Source organism: Ciona robusta, chromosome 12 (genome assembly GCF_009617815.1).
Source record: "Ciona robusta chromosome 12, ASM961781v2".
In the NCBI taxonomy this organism is placed as follows: Eukaryota; Metazoa; Chordata; class Ascidiacea; order Phlebobranchia; family Cionidae; genus Ciona; species Ciona robusta.
In genome coordinates, this window is record NC_143246.1 from 7,435,271 (window position 1) to 7,450,429 (window position 15,159).

The 15,159-nt window shown below is 37.8% G+C and overlaps 3 protein-coding genes, 1 long non-coding RNA gene and 2 other non-coding genes across 7 annotated transcripts; 5 read left to right on the plus strand and 1 right to left on the minus strand.

Annotated features, from left to right (window-relative positions):
- The first annotated feature begins 40 nt into the window (after nucleotides 1-40).
- LOC149727377 (lipid transport auxiliary protein 1-like) lies at nucleotides 41-3,435 on the plus strand. Of its 2 annotated transcripts, none has more exons than XM_089890332.1 (6): nucleotides 41-292; nucleotides 582-680; nucleotides 985-1,150; nucleotides 1,777-1,946; nucleotides 2,243-2,319; nucleotides 2,565-3,435. In XM_089890332.1, exons 1-6 carry the CDS (start codon nucleotides 188-190, stop codon nucleotides 2,761-2,763), a joined length of 816 nt encoding a protein of 271 aa, XP_089746458.1. In that variant the 5' UTR covers nucleotides 41-187; the 3' UTR covers nucleotides 2,764-3,435. The 2 variants fall into 2 exon arrangements, with proteins under 2 accessions (XP_089746458.1, XP_089746459.1); XM_089890333.1 differs by having other exon boundaries at nucleotides 44-292; nucleotides 2,261-2,319.
- LOC149727378 (uncharacterized) lies at nucleotides 3,426-5,088 on the minus strand. The gene is made up of 2 exons (XM_089890329.1): nucleotides 4,644-5,088; nucleotides 3,426-4,459 (listed from the first exon to the last, which is right to left on the minus strand). Exons 1-2 carry the CDS (start codon nucleotides 5,050-5,052, stop codon nucleotides 3,843-3,845), a joined length of 1,026 nt encoding a protein of 341 aa, XP_089746455.1. The 5' UTR covers nucleotides 5,053-5,088; the 3' UTR covers nucleotides 3,426-3,842.
- Nucleotides 5,089-5,558: 470 nt separating this feature from the next.
- Nucleotides 5,559-5,632, plus strand: Trnai-aau (transfer RNA isoleucine (anticodon AAU)). The gene has a single exon. It is a non-coding gene; the product is annotated as a tRNA-Ile (tRNA).
- A 5-nt stretch (nucleotides 5,633-5,637) lies between these two features.
- Trnaf-gaa (transfer RNA phenylalanine (anticodon GAA)) lies at nucleotides 5,638-5,710 on the plus strand. Its single transcript has one exon. It is a non-coding gene; the product is annotated as a tRNA-Phe (tRNA).
- An 885-nt stretch (nucleotides 5,711-6,595) lies between these two features.
- Nucleotides 6,596-9,263, plus strand: LOC149727381 (uncharacterized). Its single transcript, XR_016386252.1, has 5 exons — nucleotides 6,596-6,600; nucleotides 6,752-6,850; nucleotides 6,920-6,978; nucleotides 7,043-7,080; nucleotides 7,293-9,263. It is a non-coding gene; the product is annotated as an uncharacterized LOC149727381 (long non-coding RNA).
- Nucleotides 9,231-15,107, plus strand: LOC149727382 (T-complex protein 1 subunit zeta-like). Its single transcript, XM_089890328.1, has 14 exons — nucleotides 9,231-9,438; nucleotides 9,772-9,871; nucleotides 10,959-11,057; nucleotides 11,244-11,521; nucleotides 11,781-11,891; nucleotides 12,138-12,252; nucleotides 12,531-12,584; nucleotides 12,814-12,993; nucleotides 13,120-13,267; nucleotides 13,506-13,606; nucleotides 13,806-13,941; nucleotides 14,265-14,337; nucleotides 14,572-14,639; nucleotides 14,956-15,107. The coding sequence occupies exons 1-14, from the start codon at nucleotides 9,302-9,304 to the stop codon at nucleotides 14,958-14,960; spliced, it is 1,605 nt and encodes a 534-aa protein (XP_089746454.1). The 5' UTR covers nucleotides 9,231-9,301; the 3' UTR covers nucleotides 14,961-15,107.
- The last annotated feature ends 52 nt before the right edge of the window (nucleotides 15,108-15,159 follow it).

Genomic DNA, 15,159 nt, shown 5'->3' on the forward strand with positions numbered 1-15,159 from the left:
ACACATTTTGTTTACAATTTGTTTTATTGACAAAACTACGGTTTAAAGGACCAGCAGAATTTTGACAGGATTTTAGTGATTTTTAATAAATGTTTATATAAACCATGTAAGTTGTTTATATAAATAAACTACACAAACACCCGTGTAATTACTTGATTTAGCGGGGAGTCGCAAAATATTGGGTGTAATGTCAGGAGTAGATTCAAATATCACGGTAAACTCAACGACAACGATTTTTAGTTGGAAATGGACGGGAATTAATCTTCTGCTGGTTTTAATTTATGGATTTATCGTAAGTAGTGTGTGATGTACTGCACAGTACTGCTGTAGCCAACTAAAAGTCGTCTGCTTATCCACACACTGCAATAGCTTCAGCAACTTGACCGTGGGCATGGGAGTGGCAACCATGGATAAGCCACTCAAGTTCCAACCGACGAGGATATAAATGACCAAACCAGTTAAAAGTCATGTCTGCTTATCCACACACTGTAATAGCTTCAGCAACTCGACTTTGGGCATGGAGTGGATAAGTCACTTAAGAGGATATAACTTCTAATTCTAACTAACCAATTAACTTACAGACAGTTTTATTGGTTGCAATCTTCGCCAAACGAACAATCCACCGAGTAAGTTTGAAGTTCTCACACCGGGCGGAGCCAGAGGGAGCTGGAGCTGAAAAGGTTCGGATTCCTAACATTAAGCTTTGCTGCCCAACATCAATTTAATATCATTATAATATTCTTGGCACAGTGGGTTTATTGGTTTCCATGTGATTAGAGGATATACTGGCCTAGATGCTGCCATTGTGGGCGTATACGTTCTTAGACAAGACACTTAAAAACATATACGTTCTTAGACAAGACACTTAAAAACAAATTCTCCAACCCAGTAGTCACTAATTGGCACTGGGGTTATAAAAACAAATGTCGTAGTTCCGCCACGCGGGGATAAACACACCATAATGTCATAATGTTTCTTTTCCAGTCATTGAAACATGAGATCCACAACCTAATGGAAGTTGCCGTCAACTTTAGCTACGAACCCACGTTATTACAACCTGGTGATGAAAGACTTCACGCTGAGTTTAAACAGAAAGTGAAATATTCTTACATAACAAGGATGAAGACAGTAGATGGGTTTAGGAATATAGGTTGGAGATTGTTGTTGGTATCTAAACCTTGTTATACCGGTTGTATGAACATTACAGAGCTTGTTTTGTTGGGCGTATACAATCCAATCTGGGCCAACTCTGGCCTAAATCCAAGGTCCCATGTCGTACCTCACTGTAGGACCTCACCCATATAGAATAGAATGTGCATATACAATGTTGGGGTAATGGGCCAACTCTAACCTAAACCCTAGGACCCATACTTCACTGTATAGGACCCCACCCATATAGAGTAGAATGTGCATATACAATGTTGGGGTAATGGGACAACTCTGGTCTAAATCCCAGGTCCCATGGCATGCCTTACTGTAGGACCTCACCAATGTGAAATATCTTTCACATTGGAAAATAATAGAACTGTATTAAAAGTGCACAAAGCTTGTAAATTTGAAACCAGTAAATGTAAAAGTTCAAAATCTTTTGACCTGCTTTGTTTACTATTTCCCTGCCAACCAAAATTCATTTAAGGAACTTATCTGGAACAATCTGACTTATTATCATAAGTTTTTTCTCATATTAATCATCCATTGCACTCTATGCATAAATAAACCCCTTGAAACATGCGTTAAATCAATAGTTTATATCTAATATTACCATAATACCCCCAGACCAGGTCCTTGGTGATTTAAACGACGACCTTCGTCGACCAAAGGGGAAAAATATTCGCCAACATTTATTCGACGCCAAGTCTCACAGTAGTGGGTGTCTGCGATCAATACGAACCAATCAACTGCAAACTTTAGCAGATTTTTATGTTCAAGCGAGATATGGGGCCGAGGTAAGTGACCGAAAACATTTTGATGAAATTGTTTTTTTGTAAGTTCTACCGTATAAAGATGGGGAAGTAATTTGGTAAACAGGTTTTATTTTCACATATGGTTAAACAATAAAGTGTTGTGCACTTTTATACCCTGACCAGGTCTAGCCAGATGCTGGACAAAATATCGGTCGTAAAATTAACAATATCGGTTGTAAAATTAACAGGTCTAACCAGATGCTGGACAAAACATCGGTCGTAAAATTAATGTTTTTTATCTGTTTGTTAAAGTTGTATATATGGTTATTTATAATAAGGTGGCCTTTCCTTCCCAGTCATATCACCCTGAAGATCACCAAAAGTTTCTTGACACAGAAGCTGAGATAATCGCTACGTAAGTTTATGTGTTGTGTTACTTGTGTATTCTGTTAGAAACTAACTTATAAAATAGGTCAATGTATTATTGTTATTAAGTGTTTATAAACTGCCTCAGTGGGGTATAGATAATAGGACCCCAGGTAAGGTAAAAACTTGATGGTGAATTCTTCATTGCTGTAGAATTCACTGTCAAAAAATGTTTCACACTTTGATACATCTGGCAGCAACAACGATATACAATATGTTGTCTTTATTTTTTAGATTACGACAACGAACACATCGTAAACGAACGAAGGAAAAAAGGCGAGACTTACATAGACAAAACGCTTCTGTTAGTGACCCTTCGTCTAATGAAGACATAGAAATAACATTAAAACCCGATGAAGATGAAATACTTCCACTAGAGGGCAACGATGATCAACCTTTGTTGGAGGAGGGAGCGTCGTCCGAGGTTGTGTGATTTATGTGGCAAGTTTAGGTTGGCACCGTTTGTGGCTTGTATGGGTTGTCACATTTATGTGGCAAGTGTGGGTTGTCGTTTAATTTGTAGATTGTCACTACTATATGATATTTATACACTGCTCACCGCCAAGCAATACATACGAGTATACAGTTCAATGTTTAAGGTGTCCTTAAGTACTGAAACAACCTTTAAAACTAACATGCGTATATATACACTTCAGCATTTTTAAAGGTGTTTTAAGGTATGGTAATGGAACAACCTCTTATAATTTGTAATTATATATATATATATACATAGTTCAATGTTTTAAAAGCTAACCATCTTAATATATATCTGCAACCACAGCAGAATTTGTACAAAGTTACCAAAAGTCAAATCTACTCCATTTCTGTCCCCACTTTACCCAAAAGCACATTACACCTCATCAAACCAGCATAACTGTAACTTCCACAAACTTTGGGGGATTTATTTCAATTCTAAGTATACCAGCAATAGTTTATATAATCAAACTATATCCATGTATAAGTCGTATGCCTATCTATGTATGTGGTGTATATTGTAATCATCTTATTCATATATTTCACCATATATTGCATATAATTGTTTATCATCCCTTCCATTGTTACTACATATCATTATCTATGCAATAAACAAACATGTCCACTTAGATCAATGTGTATTCAATTTATTGCAGGTTAATTTCAAACACATTGGGAAACATTGCAATTTTAAGGTTTAACAAAACATATTTGATCTACAGCACATAGAAGAACCCATAATATAGCAACACATATCATCATATTATCACATACACACTACAATAGTATAACATACAGCGCTATAGAATGTTACAACACATTCTATTTCATATGGTTGCGGTCTTACAGTGAGACATGCAATTTAACCAGAGATTTAGGCCAGAGTTGGCCCATTAGGCATAACCCCTGGGTTTATAACAGTAAACACATGGTACAGTAATAACATACTATACAACAATTACAGTGACATAACACACATGATAGGAAAACACAACCATAGCACTACAAACGCATGCCCCAATATTCTGCTTTAAAAAGTTAAAAAACCAAGTCATCTCCCGTTAATTGTTTCATCATATTATATATTGTTACGATATGAGGCCCTTTGTTTGTTGCGTAATAAGGCCCAGTGTCTCCGATCCAATCCCAACAACCATTTGGGTTTATATCTTCCATTATTTTAGCTTGTGGGTAAAGCATTATAATGTTATTGGCCGCCCCTATTTCATTATAACCAGCATTAGATACAAATACATCATCTATAGTACTAGCATCTTGCGTGCACCCATGTAAAACTACATGCAAGCGACATACAATATACTCGTTCTCGCATTCACTAGGCACATACACATATGCTGTATCATCTAAACCTAAATCATGCATAGATTTTTCGGTGCCGTTTGAAAATTTTGTGGCATTAAATTTAAACAGAGTACCATCTGAATTTCCACTGGATTGTAAGTCTCCATAAATATGGTTAAGTATTTTATGCGCTGTGGAAAAGTTACAACTGTTCATTAGAACATCGTTGACTTGGGCACATTCCCCACCATAGTTAACTGTAGGGAAGCCATGTTCGCTCCCAACATATTCAAACTTAATGTTCCCAGCTTTGGTGAAGTTTTGGTAAACTTGTAAAGTCTTTTCCACAGTACCTGAGTGAATGAATGTGAAGGTTACTTTTAATACGGAGGAAATGTTATCTTGTTTATCATTGACCAGGCGAGTGATAAGGCCAACCTAGAAGTTAAGATAAAGGAATGTAACTTAATTCTCCTCGCATGGCGGGGCAACGACAGTTGTATATGAGTATGCAACTTTGTGGGTGATTGCTTTTACCTGGTGCTATTAGTGTGTCTTGTGAGCCCGCTATTATATAAACTTTATCGTCGGCAAGATATGATAAAGGGTCAATGAGTCCTTGTTTTTCATTTTCCTTTGTTATGTTTATCAACAAGTTCACATCCATTGTATCAGGCTGGTTCATGTAGTGTATATATCTGTTGGGTGGATCCAAAGTTATACTGGATGCACAGTGGTAAGGACCACCCGCTATGATCCCTGATCCCATAATTATCTTTGACATGGAGAAATGGAATTGTGATGTCATAAAACCACCAGAGGAGAACCCACTCATAGAAATAGCATTTCTATCGACATTATACGATGGCAACTCAATAATTTTTGCTTGGGTAAAAAAAATTAAACAATTTGTCCAAATAATGACAATATGTTTAAAATTAAACATTCTCTTTAATGTCTGAAAACAAATTAAAAATGAGAAATATAATATGCACTATTGTAATTTAACAGTTTGTTATTTTATTTAACTTTAGAAAAGTACTTTAAGATATAGGTTAACACACAGTTTTAAATTAGTTTTAATGTATTTAGGTTATATGACATAAATTTACGTTATAATCTAAAAATTAAACACCTAGTTAAACTGTAATATGTTCTAACATTTAACTTTATTTAAATAAAGTCTATAGCTGTCTGTTTATAACTTATTATAAAAACATATTTGTTACATTCATTCATGTTTACATTCATACAGACTGTTTAAATACTGAAATTTACGTTTGTGTGATCACTAGAAAACTACCGTCATATATTAATACGTAATCTAATCGCTACTTGGCTGCTTATAGCGTTCTATTGGTAAACAAAACTCATAAGCACACACACACAGACTGCATGTAATACATGGAGACCAGAGTGTCGTTATGCTATATTCAGTCGCTTGTTCTCGTCGGCCGGTTAGCTCAGTTGGTTAGAGCGTCGTGCTAATAACGCGAATGTCGCGGGTTCGATCCCCGTACTGGCCACTTCTGCCTCGATAGCTCAGTTGGGAGAGCGTTAGACTGAAGATCTAAAGGTCCCTGGTTCAATCCCGGGTCGGGGCAGTTTTTCCCTAAATATTTTTTCAAGTATTTTTGAAATGTTTTCTTTTATACGGGTGATTGAAGTTTTTAATTAATATTATTAACTGTGAGACAATGACATAAAAAAAGTGTTCTATAGCCAAAAAGTGGATTACTAAGACATAGCAATTGCGTTTAACGTCTTGCATACGACAAATAAATCCTCACAAGTGGCACCGGCGAACCTCGAACCCAGCTTTTCATCAGTTCTGGTGTCAGGCACTCTACCCACTCAGCCATGGCATCGTTTCAGGATTTGTGTAAAAAGGTAGCCTATGTTAGACCAGAATCCGAATACCGAATATCAGCAACTACGTTGATTGGCCCCGCTTTTCGTTGATTATCCCCGCTTTTCGTTGATTATCCCCGCTTTTCGTTGATTGGCCGCGCTTTTCTCGCCTTTATAACACAAACCTTGCAGCGCTCGTTCTATTTGCATCACCAGCGTTTTATACGAAGACGGTTCTGTACCAGACTGGAAGAACACAAGATTAGAAGTTAAGTATTTCTTTCAGTAACTCAGTGTTGTATTGCTTATTATAGAATAAGCCTACTATAACTTAGTTGATATAAACTAGATCTTTTAATATTCTTAATATGTTAATTATATTATATTCTAGCCAAGTTTTGTGCCGTGCGTAGAAAATATCTTCTTTTAACAATAATTTAATCTTATCTTACTAGTTTTCAGGAATTGCGTTCTTTATTACGTCACTATACGCACATTCGCTGTGTTCGTTACGTCACAACCGCTTCTTTAACTTGTTACGTCATAAGTTTAATTGACATCGCGTCATAATCGCTTTTGCTCGAATAGTTACGTCATAGTTCGGTCATCGCTCGACCACACACGCATGTGACGTCACAATGCGGTTTGTTCTACGCTTTCGTTTCGCGATTTGTTTCCATGGGGCCCCATGCGCGTTTTGCGTCGACACAAGGCACATTACTTGTATATTTTAAATTTAATCTAATTATTGGGCACCACGAGCGCGAAGCAAGAATATCAAAGAACTGGTAAAGTATAAATCACAATTGGCATTATTACGTACATAAGCTCTTTTCTAGAAACATCAATGTGACGTCACGAAGTGGTGATGACGCAACAGAAGAACCCACTTCGTAAGTTCATTGTTTGGTCACAATTTCTGTTGCACACACCTGGCTTATTTAATTATACTTTTATTCCAGAACATGGTATGTGACGTCACAGAGGATCAAGCGGACCGTGGCACAAAGCAAGAATGAAGGTAATTATGACGTAACAATATGTAAGCGTTTATATAGCTTCGTTAAACGAATATATTGATGCAGAAAAGTCAGCGAATAAAGCTGCCGAAGAAAAGCGCAAGGTATTATTACCATAAAAACATTTATTCTAACTGAAATTTAAGGATACTTTGACTTTTGATACAACCTTTGTAAGTCTTAACAAGATATATAACGTCAAAATATTTATTCTAACTGAAATTTAAGGATACTTTCATTTAATTTCGACTTTTGATACAACCTTTGTAAGTTTTAACAATATATATAAGGACAAAATAACTTATTTGTTTTGCAGAAGAAGAACAAAGACGAAGACGCCGATAAAGGATAAATGGTTTGAGGTTTGAGCTACATTGTTGCATGTCTATCTTGGTTGCTGCCAGCTACAATGTTGGGCAGTCTGGTCTGGTTTGGCTGGTGTGTAGTCTTACAGTGTTGCCAGCTGCATTATTGGGCAATCTGGTCTGGTTTGGCTTGTGCACTCTTACAGTGTTGCCAGCTATTTTGGCTGGACCTAAGTTTGCCAGCTATGTCCCCTGCCACTTCTCGGTGCTTCTACATGTCTTTGAAATAAATTCAAAGAAATTGTTGCATTAATCTTACTTGATAATGATTATAGCATATACTGTAGTGTTCATTCCTATCAACTGGTTTATCTGTCGGGACTTGAATCTTACAGCGGTTTTGTATTGTCTCGGTTTGCTTTGCGAGAACTCTTGTCTTGGTACACACATACTCGAGTAATATCAACGCGCAATATAACATGAAACACCGAATTCCACCTAACACTTGATAAATTTAACTAATGTCCCCACAGTTAATTAACACAACATCGCGTATGGCGTAATTTGGACGATGGCCACGTCACAATTACGCTTTACGTCGATGCGGTGGGTCAGCAACGTCATGACCCTGCGTTCGGTGCGGTTACGTCACGGTCGGCTTAGTTACGTTACAGCTGCGGTTTGTTACGTGGACGTCGCCGCTTCGCGGTTCGTAACAGCCACAGTATGTCGTAACGGTCGATGCGGTGCGTAACAGCCGGACGATATTATATTGTGTGAAAATACGACGAGAGTATCGCGGTACCAAGATGTTTTCTCAATAAGCGGTTGGGTGATGCAGGGCCGTTGTTGGCTTTGACTCCTTGCAGGTGGGCGCTTGGTGACGTGCACACCAAAAACCTTTCTGTAAGATTTTTGCACCATTTCGTTGCCGGTGTTTCAATGATCATGTAATGTCTGTTTCAAGGGTGGGGAGGGAGGACGGTGTATCTGTTACTGCCTGTTAGTTTTGTTAGGTGTGTTCTCTGTCTGGTTGGGTCTTATAACCAATCATTGCAGGTTTTGTTATTGTGTTCATTGTTGCGCAGTACTATTTTTGTCAATTTGTCTATGGGGTTTCTTTAACCTGCGTGGACAGTAACATCCCGCAAGGGTTTCTCACCAGAGTAGAAACCCACTACCATTGGCTGGGGGCTTGTCGTGCCGTAGTGGCTTTCCACCAACGCCAGCCATATAAACTATGAAGGTATTTTAATCCTGTTTTTATTTTTCAGAGCAACCAACAAAAGAAATATTTTTTTTCTAATATTTTAATGTGTGATTTTCATTAATTTGTTTTAGCAATAAACTGTATTGGAAAAATTTGTTTTAGCAATAAACTATATTGGAAACTTACCTATTCGTTTTGATCCTAACACTCAAAAACGCATGTAAACGTTGTTGTGACGTCAATAACTCTGGCGTCGACGTCACACGGCATAATTGGATAGTACTGTGTGGAGTAATATGGATACCGGTAGCACAACTCTTGCTTTGACGCCGTAAAAAACCGTGACGTCACTATTTTGCGATGACTTCACGGTTACCTTGACAACGGAGAGGATTCTCCCGTTTAAGCAATTTCAGAAGAACAGCGAACGAGAGAAGAGAAAAAACGCAATTGAAGCACGTGCGTTGCTATTTTCTCGATGCTTCTCGAATGTATACGGCTCACACGTATTGGTGTATATAAACATTTTTACAACCATAATTAATGAAAATTTGGTCACAATTTTTACCCATATTTGCAATAAATTCTGTTGTATCAGGTTTTTGACACTTACAAAATTTTCATGTTGGTTTATTTTATTAAAATCGCATTTGTAATGTGCGTGTTCCCAACCGTTGTTAAAATACGGGACATTGTATGGACGGAAATTTAAAGAAACGGTTGATTCCAAATTCAATTGAATGGTTTCAAACTTTATTCTTGTTTAATTTAGGTTGATTTAGGTTTTGTTAATTTATCTGTCGATTAAAAATGGCCGCAATCAAATCGTTAAACGCTAAAGCAGAAGTTGCAAGATCTACACAAGCATTAGCTATTAACATAAGCGCTGCTAGAGGTCTTCAAGATGTGCTCAGAACTAATCTTGGGCCGAAAGGAACCATGAAAATGTGAGTGTTTGTGTTTATTAAACGATTAACAACGAAAATTATTAATATTTTGCTAAAAGTATCCTTTAAAATCGTATTTAGATATATTGGCGCGCCCATATATTGTTAAAGTTTGTAAAAAACTCTTATTAGAATGTCCCAAACCCCCAAACATTACTGTCCCAAACCCCCAAACATTACTGTAACAGTTTATCACGCTCTGGTGGTTATTTTACATTAACTGATGCCCATGTTAGTTCCAATTACTGTCTACGAAAATTCTTTAAATTGTAAAATGAATTGATAGTTGGATTCATTATGAGATCTAATTTAATCCATGTTGTAATGTCACAGGTTAGTATCTGGTGCTGGTGATATCAAATTAACCAAAGATGGAAATGTTCTTCTTCATGAAATGCAAATCCAACATCCAACAGCAAGTTTGATCGCTAAGGTTGGTTTGGTTTTATATATCTGATGCTGCTGCCATTGTGGGCGTATGTGTCTTTGGGGACACTAACGGCAATTGCTCTAACCTAGGGGTCAATAATGGGTTGTCAGCCATACACAAAAAAAGTTACCCACAAAGGTACATAATACCAACTGTCATTGCCCTGCCATGTAAGGATAAATAAGTTGCATACATCCACTTATTCATTTAAGTGGCCACGAGGTATAAAGCCACAACACACATGCGCAATATGGGTTCTTGTGTTAAACATACCTGGTGTACAGATATAGTTACCTCAACTACCAGAAATAACTAGAGGTCGACCGATATATCGGTTCACCGATATTATCGGCCGATATTTACGTTCCACCGATAATCGGTATCGGTAAAAAAGCGCCGATATTTCACCGATATATTAATAGTTCGTGCGAAGCGACGTGCGTCCTACTTGACCTTTACGTGTGTTCGTAGTTTAACGTCCACGTGCCTCGTACTTTAGCCTTCACGTGCGTGCTAGTTTAACGTCCACGTGCGTCATAGTTTGACCTTTACGTGCGTCGTATTTATGCGTGGTAGTTTGACCTTTACGTGCGTCGGAGTTTGACCTTTACGTGCGTCGGAGTTTGACCTTTACGTGCGTCGTAGTTTGACCTTTACGTGCGTCGTAGTTTGACCTTTACGTGCGTCGTAGTTTGACCTTTACGTGCGTCGTAGTTTGACCTTTACGTGCGTCGTAGTTTGACCTTTACGTGCGTCGTAGTTTGACCTTTACGTGCGTCGTAGTTTAACGTCCACGTGCGTTGTAGTTTAGCGTTCATGTGCGTCCTAGTTTCGTACAAAAGCAACACCTTCCTAAGAACATGCATGTTTCCCACTAAGAACATGTAGACCAACCAATTTTTCTCTATAACTTGCAATATCTTGAATACAGGCATTACTTTTGATTAAAACTGATCATTTCATATGTTTCGCTATAGTGACAAATATCGGTAAAATATCGGTATCGGTATCGGTAAAAGCTAAAAATATCGGTATCGGTGGAAAAAAGTGATATCGGTCGGTCTCTAGAAATAACCCCACATACTAATAGGTGGCAACAGCACAAGATGACATCACTGGAGATGGAACGACATCAAATGTTTTAATTATCGGAGAATTGTTAAAACAAGCAGACAACTATGTACAAGAGGTACGAGTGTCTACAATGGCTGTTTCTCATGCTGTGCAAATTTGGAACCTTATATTAATTATAGATATGCTAGAGTCTCATAGTTTAAAAAGTAGTAATAATAGGTATATCTGCTTATGTAATATGGGGTTAAAAAACATAACTGTAAAATAATAAGCCAAAAACATAACATTATTGTTCAAACAGGGCGTGCATCCACGTATTATAACCGAGGGGTTCGAACTCGCGAAGGACAAAGCGCTTGAGGTTTTAGAATCGATCAAATGTGACGTCAAGATTACACGCGATCGATTGATTGACGTCGCGAAGACATCGTTGGTAACAAAGGTCCATCGTAAACTCGCGGATCAACTCACAGAGATTGTGGTGGATGCGGTCCTCTCAGTGAAGAGGGAAGATGAACCAATCAACCTCCACATGGTCGAGATCATGGAGATGCAACATAAACTTGACTGTGATACAAGGTGATTGTTACGGTGTAATTAATTTTCCAGCAGTAATTTGGAATTTGAATATTACTGCTTACGTTTGTCAGCTTTTGGTCCTTAATGTTTCCTAGTGGCCACAATGTTGCCAAGATAACTTTCCATTACTACTTGTGATGGTGTGTATCAAAAGGACTGCAGTCACCCCTGGTGTGCGTACTGTAGCCCAGTGATTACAGTTACACTGCTCAACTATTGAAGTCACATCACATTTAACACATATGTAATTATTCCCCAGTTTAATCCAAGGTATAGTGATGGACCATGGTGCACGACATCCTGACATGAAGAAGCGGGTTGAGAATGCTTATATATTAACGTGTAATGTTTCAATGGAATATGAGAAGAGGTGAAGTAGTATGGTGGTTTATAACTAAGTTTATGTTTTTTTATTTGCCCATTATATAACATTTTTTTATAAATATGGTGGCAGAAATCAATTTAATCAAAATTAAATAAAGGAAATAGCATCAAAACTACAGTTGTTGAAACACTCTAAAAACAAAACCTGAGGAACAGTGTAAAATTGTGGCTAATAAAGTCTGAACATGTAGCTTATTTACCCCACCAACTAACCCCCACCCCTACCCCCCAGTGAGGTGAACGCGGGTTTCTTCTACAAGTCTGCGAGCGAACGAGAAAAACTTGTTGAGGCTGAACGTCGTTTTACCAACGATAAAGTTAATAAAGTTATTCAACTTAAGAAAGAGGTAATTCTGTTTATATATGGATATTAAATGAATGCAGTGAGGATTAGATTTACATACATGGATACACTGACGAGACTTAAATTGTTGTAATGTTTACTGATTAATGCAGTGAAGAAAGTCTAAGGTTGGCCTGCCCACCCCAGGCTACCCATTAGTTTATGTCTATGTGGCTTGGTGCCTGCATATAGTAGTCATAATAAAAGTCCTGTAGTATCTGTATCTTGGTTGTGTTTATTAAGTTGTGTTTATCATTATCATTAACATATATATAAACCCAGGTATGCGACGCAAGTGGTGACAATGAGATGGGGTTCGTGCTCATCAACCAAAAGGTAACAACTTATATTAACTACTGTAGCTAGTAGTGCTTAAAATAGGCAAACATTTGTTAGCACTGTATTGTTATTGGGAGCTCTCTTATCTAAATCTGTTTGCAGTGCAGAGTGCACCTAATTACTTTTAGATGACAAAACATGCCAAACCTATTGAATTAGAGTTAGCATTAATTAGTGAAAGTTTCACACCTGATTGTACCAAACTATACCACCTTTTACTCCACAGGGCATCGATCCATTATCACTTGACATGCTCGCTAAGAACGGCATCGTTGCTCTGCGTCGAGCTAAGCGTCGTAACATGGAACGTCTCGTCCTCGCCTGCGGGGGTACAGCCATGAACTCCGTTGATGAATTGTCCGTGGATTGTCTCGGCAAAGCTGGCCTTGTGTATGAACATGTGTTGGTGGGTGGGGGTTTATTTGGTTATTAATAGACCTACATTCCAGATATCAGTTGTGCCTCACTGAAGACCTTACCTTTATAATTAAACACCTCGTATTCCCCATTATAACTTTTTCATTATAACCAGGGTGAAGCAAAGTTCACGTTTGTAGAGAAATGCAACAACCCCCATAGTGTGACCATCCTTATCAAGGGGCCAAACAAACACACCATTACACAGATCAAGGATGCTGTGAGGGATGGTTTGCGTGCCGTGAAAAATGCTATTGAAGATGGTGGGTGTATTGTATGGGTGTCAATAAATATATGTGTTGGATGTATGTATTTCAGTATCTGCATCCGAATGTATGACCAATTGAATGTTTTTGTTTTGTTGACACTTTGTAAAACTAGCTTCAAAAATATTGAAGTGTCAGTAAAATACAACTTACCAACATTTCTTTCAAACACACATCAGCAGTCTATGTTAACACACTACCAACCTCAATTGAACTTAGTCAACTTATATTACAGATTGTGTGGTACCTGGTGCCGGTGGTTTTCAGATCGCTGCTTACGATGCGCTCATGCGTTTCAAACCAGAGGTTAAAGGTCGCGCACAATTGGGGGTGCAGGTAATGGGGTTGTTTCTATGTGGTGGTAATAATGTTGTTTCTATGTGGGGGTAATAATGTTGTGTCTATGTGGGGGTAATAATGTTGTTTCTATGTGGGGGTAATAATGTTGTTTCTATGTTAGTGTCGAAAATATACTTTTACATTCAAGATTAAGCAACTCTCAGAACACTGAAATTTAATTCTCAATCTTACGCAGGCGTTTGCCGATGCGTTGCTAGTTATTCCCAAAGTTCTTGCCCAGAATGCGGGTCTCGATCCACAAGAAACAATCGTTAAGTTACAACAAGAATACGCTGGGAGTAACTTGCCGGTTGGGATTGATCTGCAATCAGGTAATTTATACAAACCAACCATTGCATTGATTTGTGAGAATTCATATCTACATACGCTACACAGTCGAAGATATGGTGTTCGGACATGCAATGCCTGGGTGACATGCAATGCTAACTTTTAAAATAGATATGACATTGACACCATATGTTTTAGCTCCCCACTTTTAAACCCAAACCAGATTTTACAGCAAACAAGCTGAGCCAAAGTATATTGCATTCTCCACATTAGTATACTGACAATGTTGTATTACCATTTTTTTTAAACCTAGACAGTTTGTATCTTAAGTCTTGATGGAAATAATGTAAATTGTTCTAACTTGCAGGTGAACCCATGAATCCCGTAGATGCCGGTGTGTTGGATAATCATTGCGTTACTAAACAATTACTTAACTCATGGTAAGCAGTTTATATGCAAGTACATCGGGTATATGTGTTATGGGGTAATGGGCCAACACTGGTCTAAATCTCAGGTCCTATAGCATGCCTTGCTGTAGGACCTCACCCTTTTACAACAGAATATATAAGTTTCTTATAATGATCCAATTCTAGCTTAATCCTAGGTTACTCGTAAGGTCCACTGTAACCCATGTAAAAATGTACTCGCAAACTAATAATGTTTCTATCTGGCAGCACTGTTATTGCTTCCAACTTATTGTTGGTCGATGAAATGATGAGAGCTGGTATGGCAACACTGAAAGGTAAATTATTTCAATTTTTTTTAAATTTATGTCTGGGGTCGCAACTTTGGTACACTGTTTGCTTTTATTGTTGACATAAACAATCAACTTTCAATATTTAGAGCCAGAAAGTAATTTTGTATTGTTTGTTCATGATGTGAAATGGCCAATGTCTTTGTGCCATATGGAAAAGACTTAACTGCAAACCCTGGTCATGTCTCGTTGTATAGCAGACAAAACATTGATCTTTATGGTCACATAATTGCAAAAACATGGTTTCTAATTTAATTAATACCCGACAGCAATAACATAAACATCTTATATATTTTACCTCCAGGTTGAGAATTGAGATTAACCATCGGTTGCAGCTATTGTCTCGTAACGAACCTTATTATGATGTAACAAGCATGACCGCATGTTCCTTTAAGTTTGGCGTCTCGTGTTTGTTTTGTATTAAAATTATTACTCAAATAAAGTGAATGTAGAAGACTCCTCATGCTCGCTATAACATATACCCCATGCTCACTGTTGAGGTATAATA

Bases quoted from the DNA above. Each gene is read 5' to 3' on its own strand.
- LOC149727377 (XM_089890332.1), top strand. From the start codon at position 188: ATGTCAGGAGTAGATTCAAATATCACGGTAAACTCAACGACAACGATT. The intron at 293-581 runs GTAAGTAGTGTG...ATTAACTTACAG, and splicing joins TTTTAATTTATGGATTTATC to ACAGTTTTATTGGTTGCAAT. The intron at 2,320-2,564 runs GTAAGTTTATGT...TTTATTTTTTAG, and splicing joins GAAGCTGAGATAATCGCTAC to ATTACGACAACGAACACATC.
- LOC149727378 (XM_089890329.1), bottom strand. From the start codon at position 5,052: ATGTTTAATTTTAAACATATTGTCATTATTTGGACAAATTGTTTAATT. The intron at 4,460-4,643 runs GTAAAAGCAATC...TCATTCACTCAG, and splicing joins AGACACACTAATAGCACCAG to GTACTGTGGAAAAGACTTTA.
- LOC149727382 (XM_089890328.1), top strand. From the start codon at position 9,302: ATGGCCGCAATCAAATCGTTAAACGCTAAAGCAGAAGTTGCAAGATCT. The intron at 12,253-12,530 runs GTAATTCTGTTT...ATATAAACCCAG, and splicing joins TTATTCAACTTAAGAAAGAG to GTATGCGACGCAAGTGGTGA. The intron at 12,585-12,813 runs GTAACAACTTAT...TTTACTCCACAG, and splicing joins TCGTGCTCATCAACCAAAAG to GGCATCGATCCATTATCACT.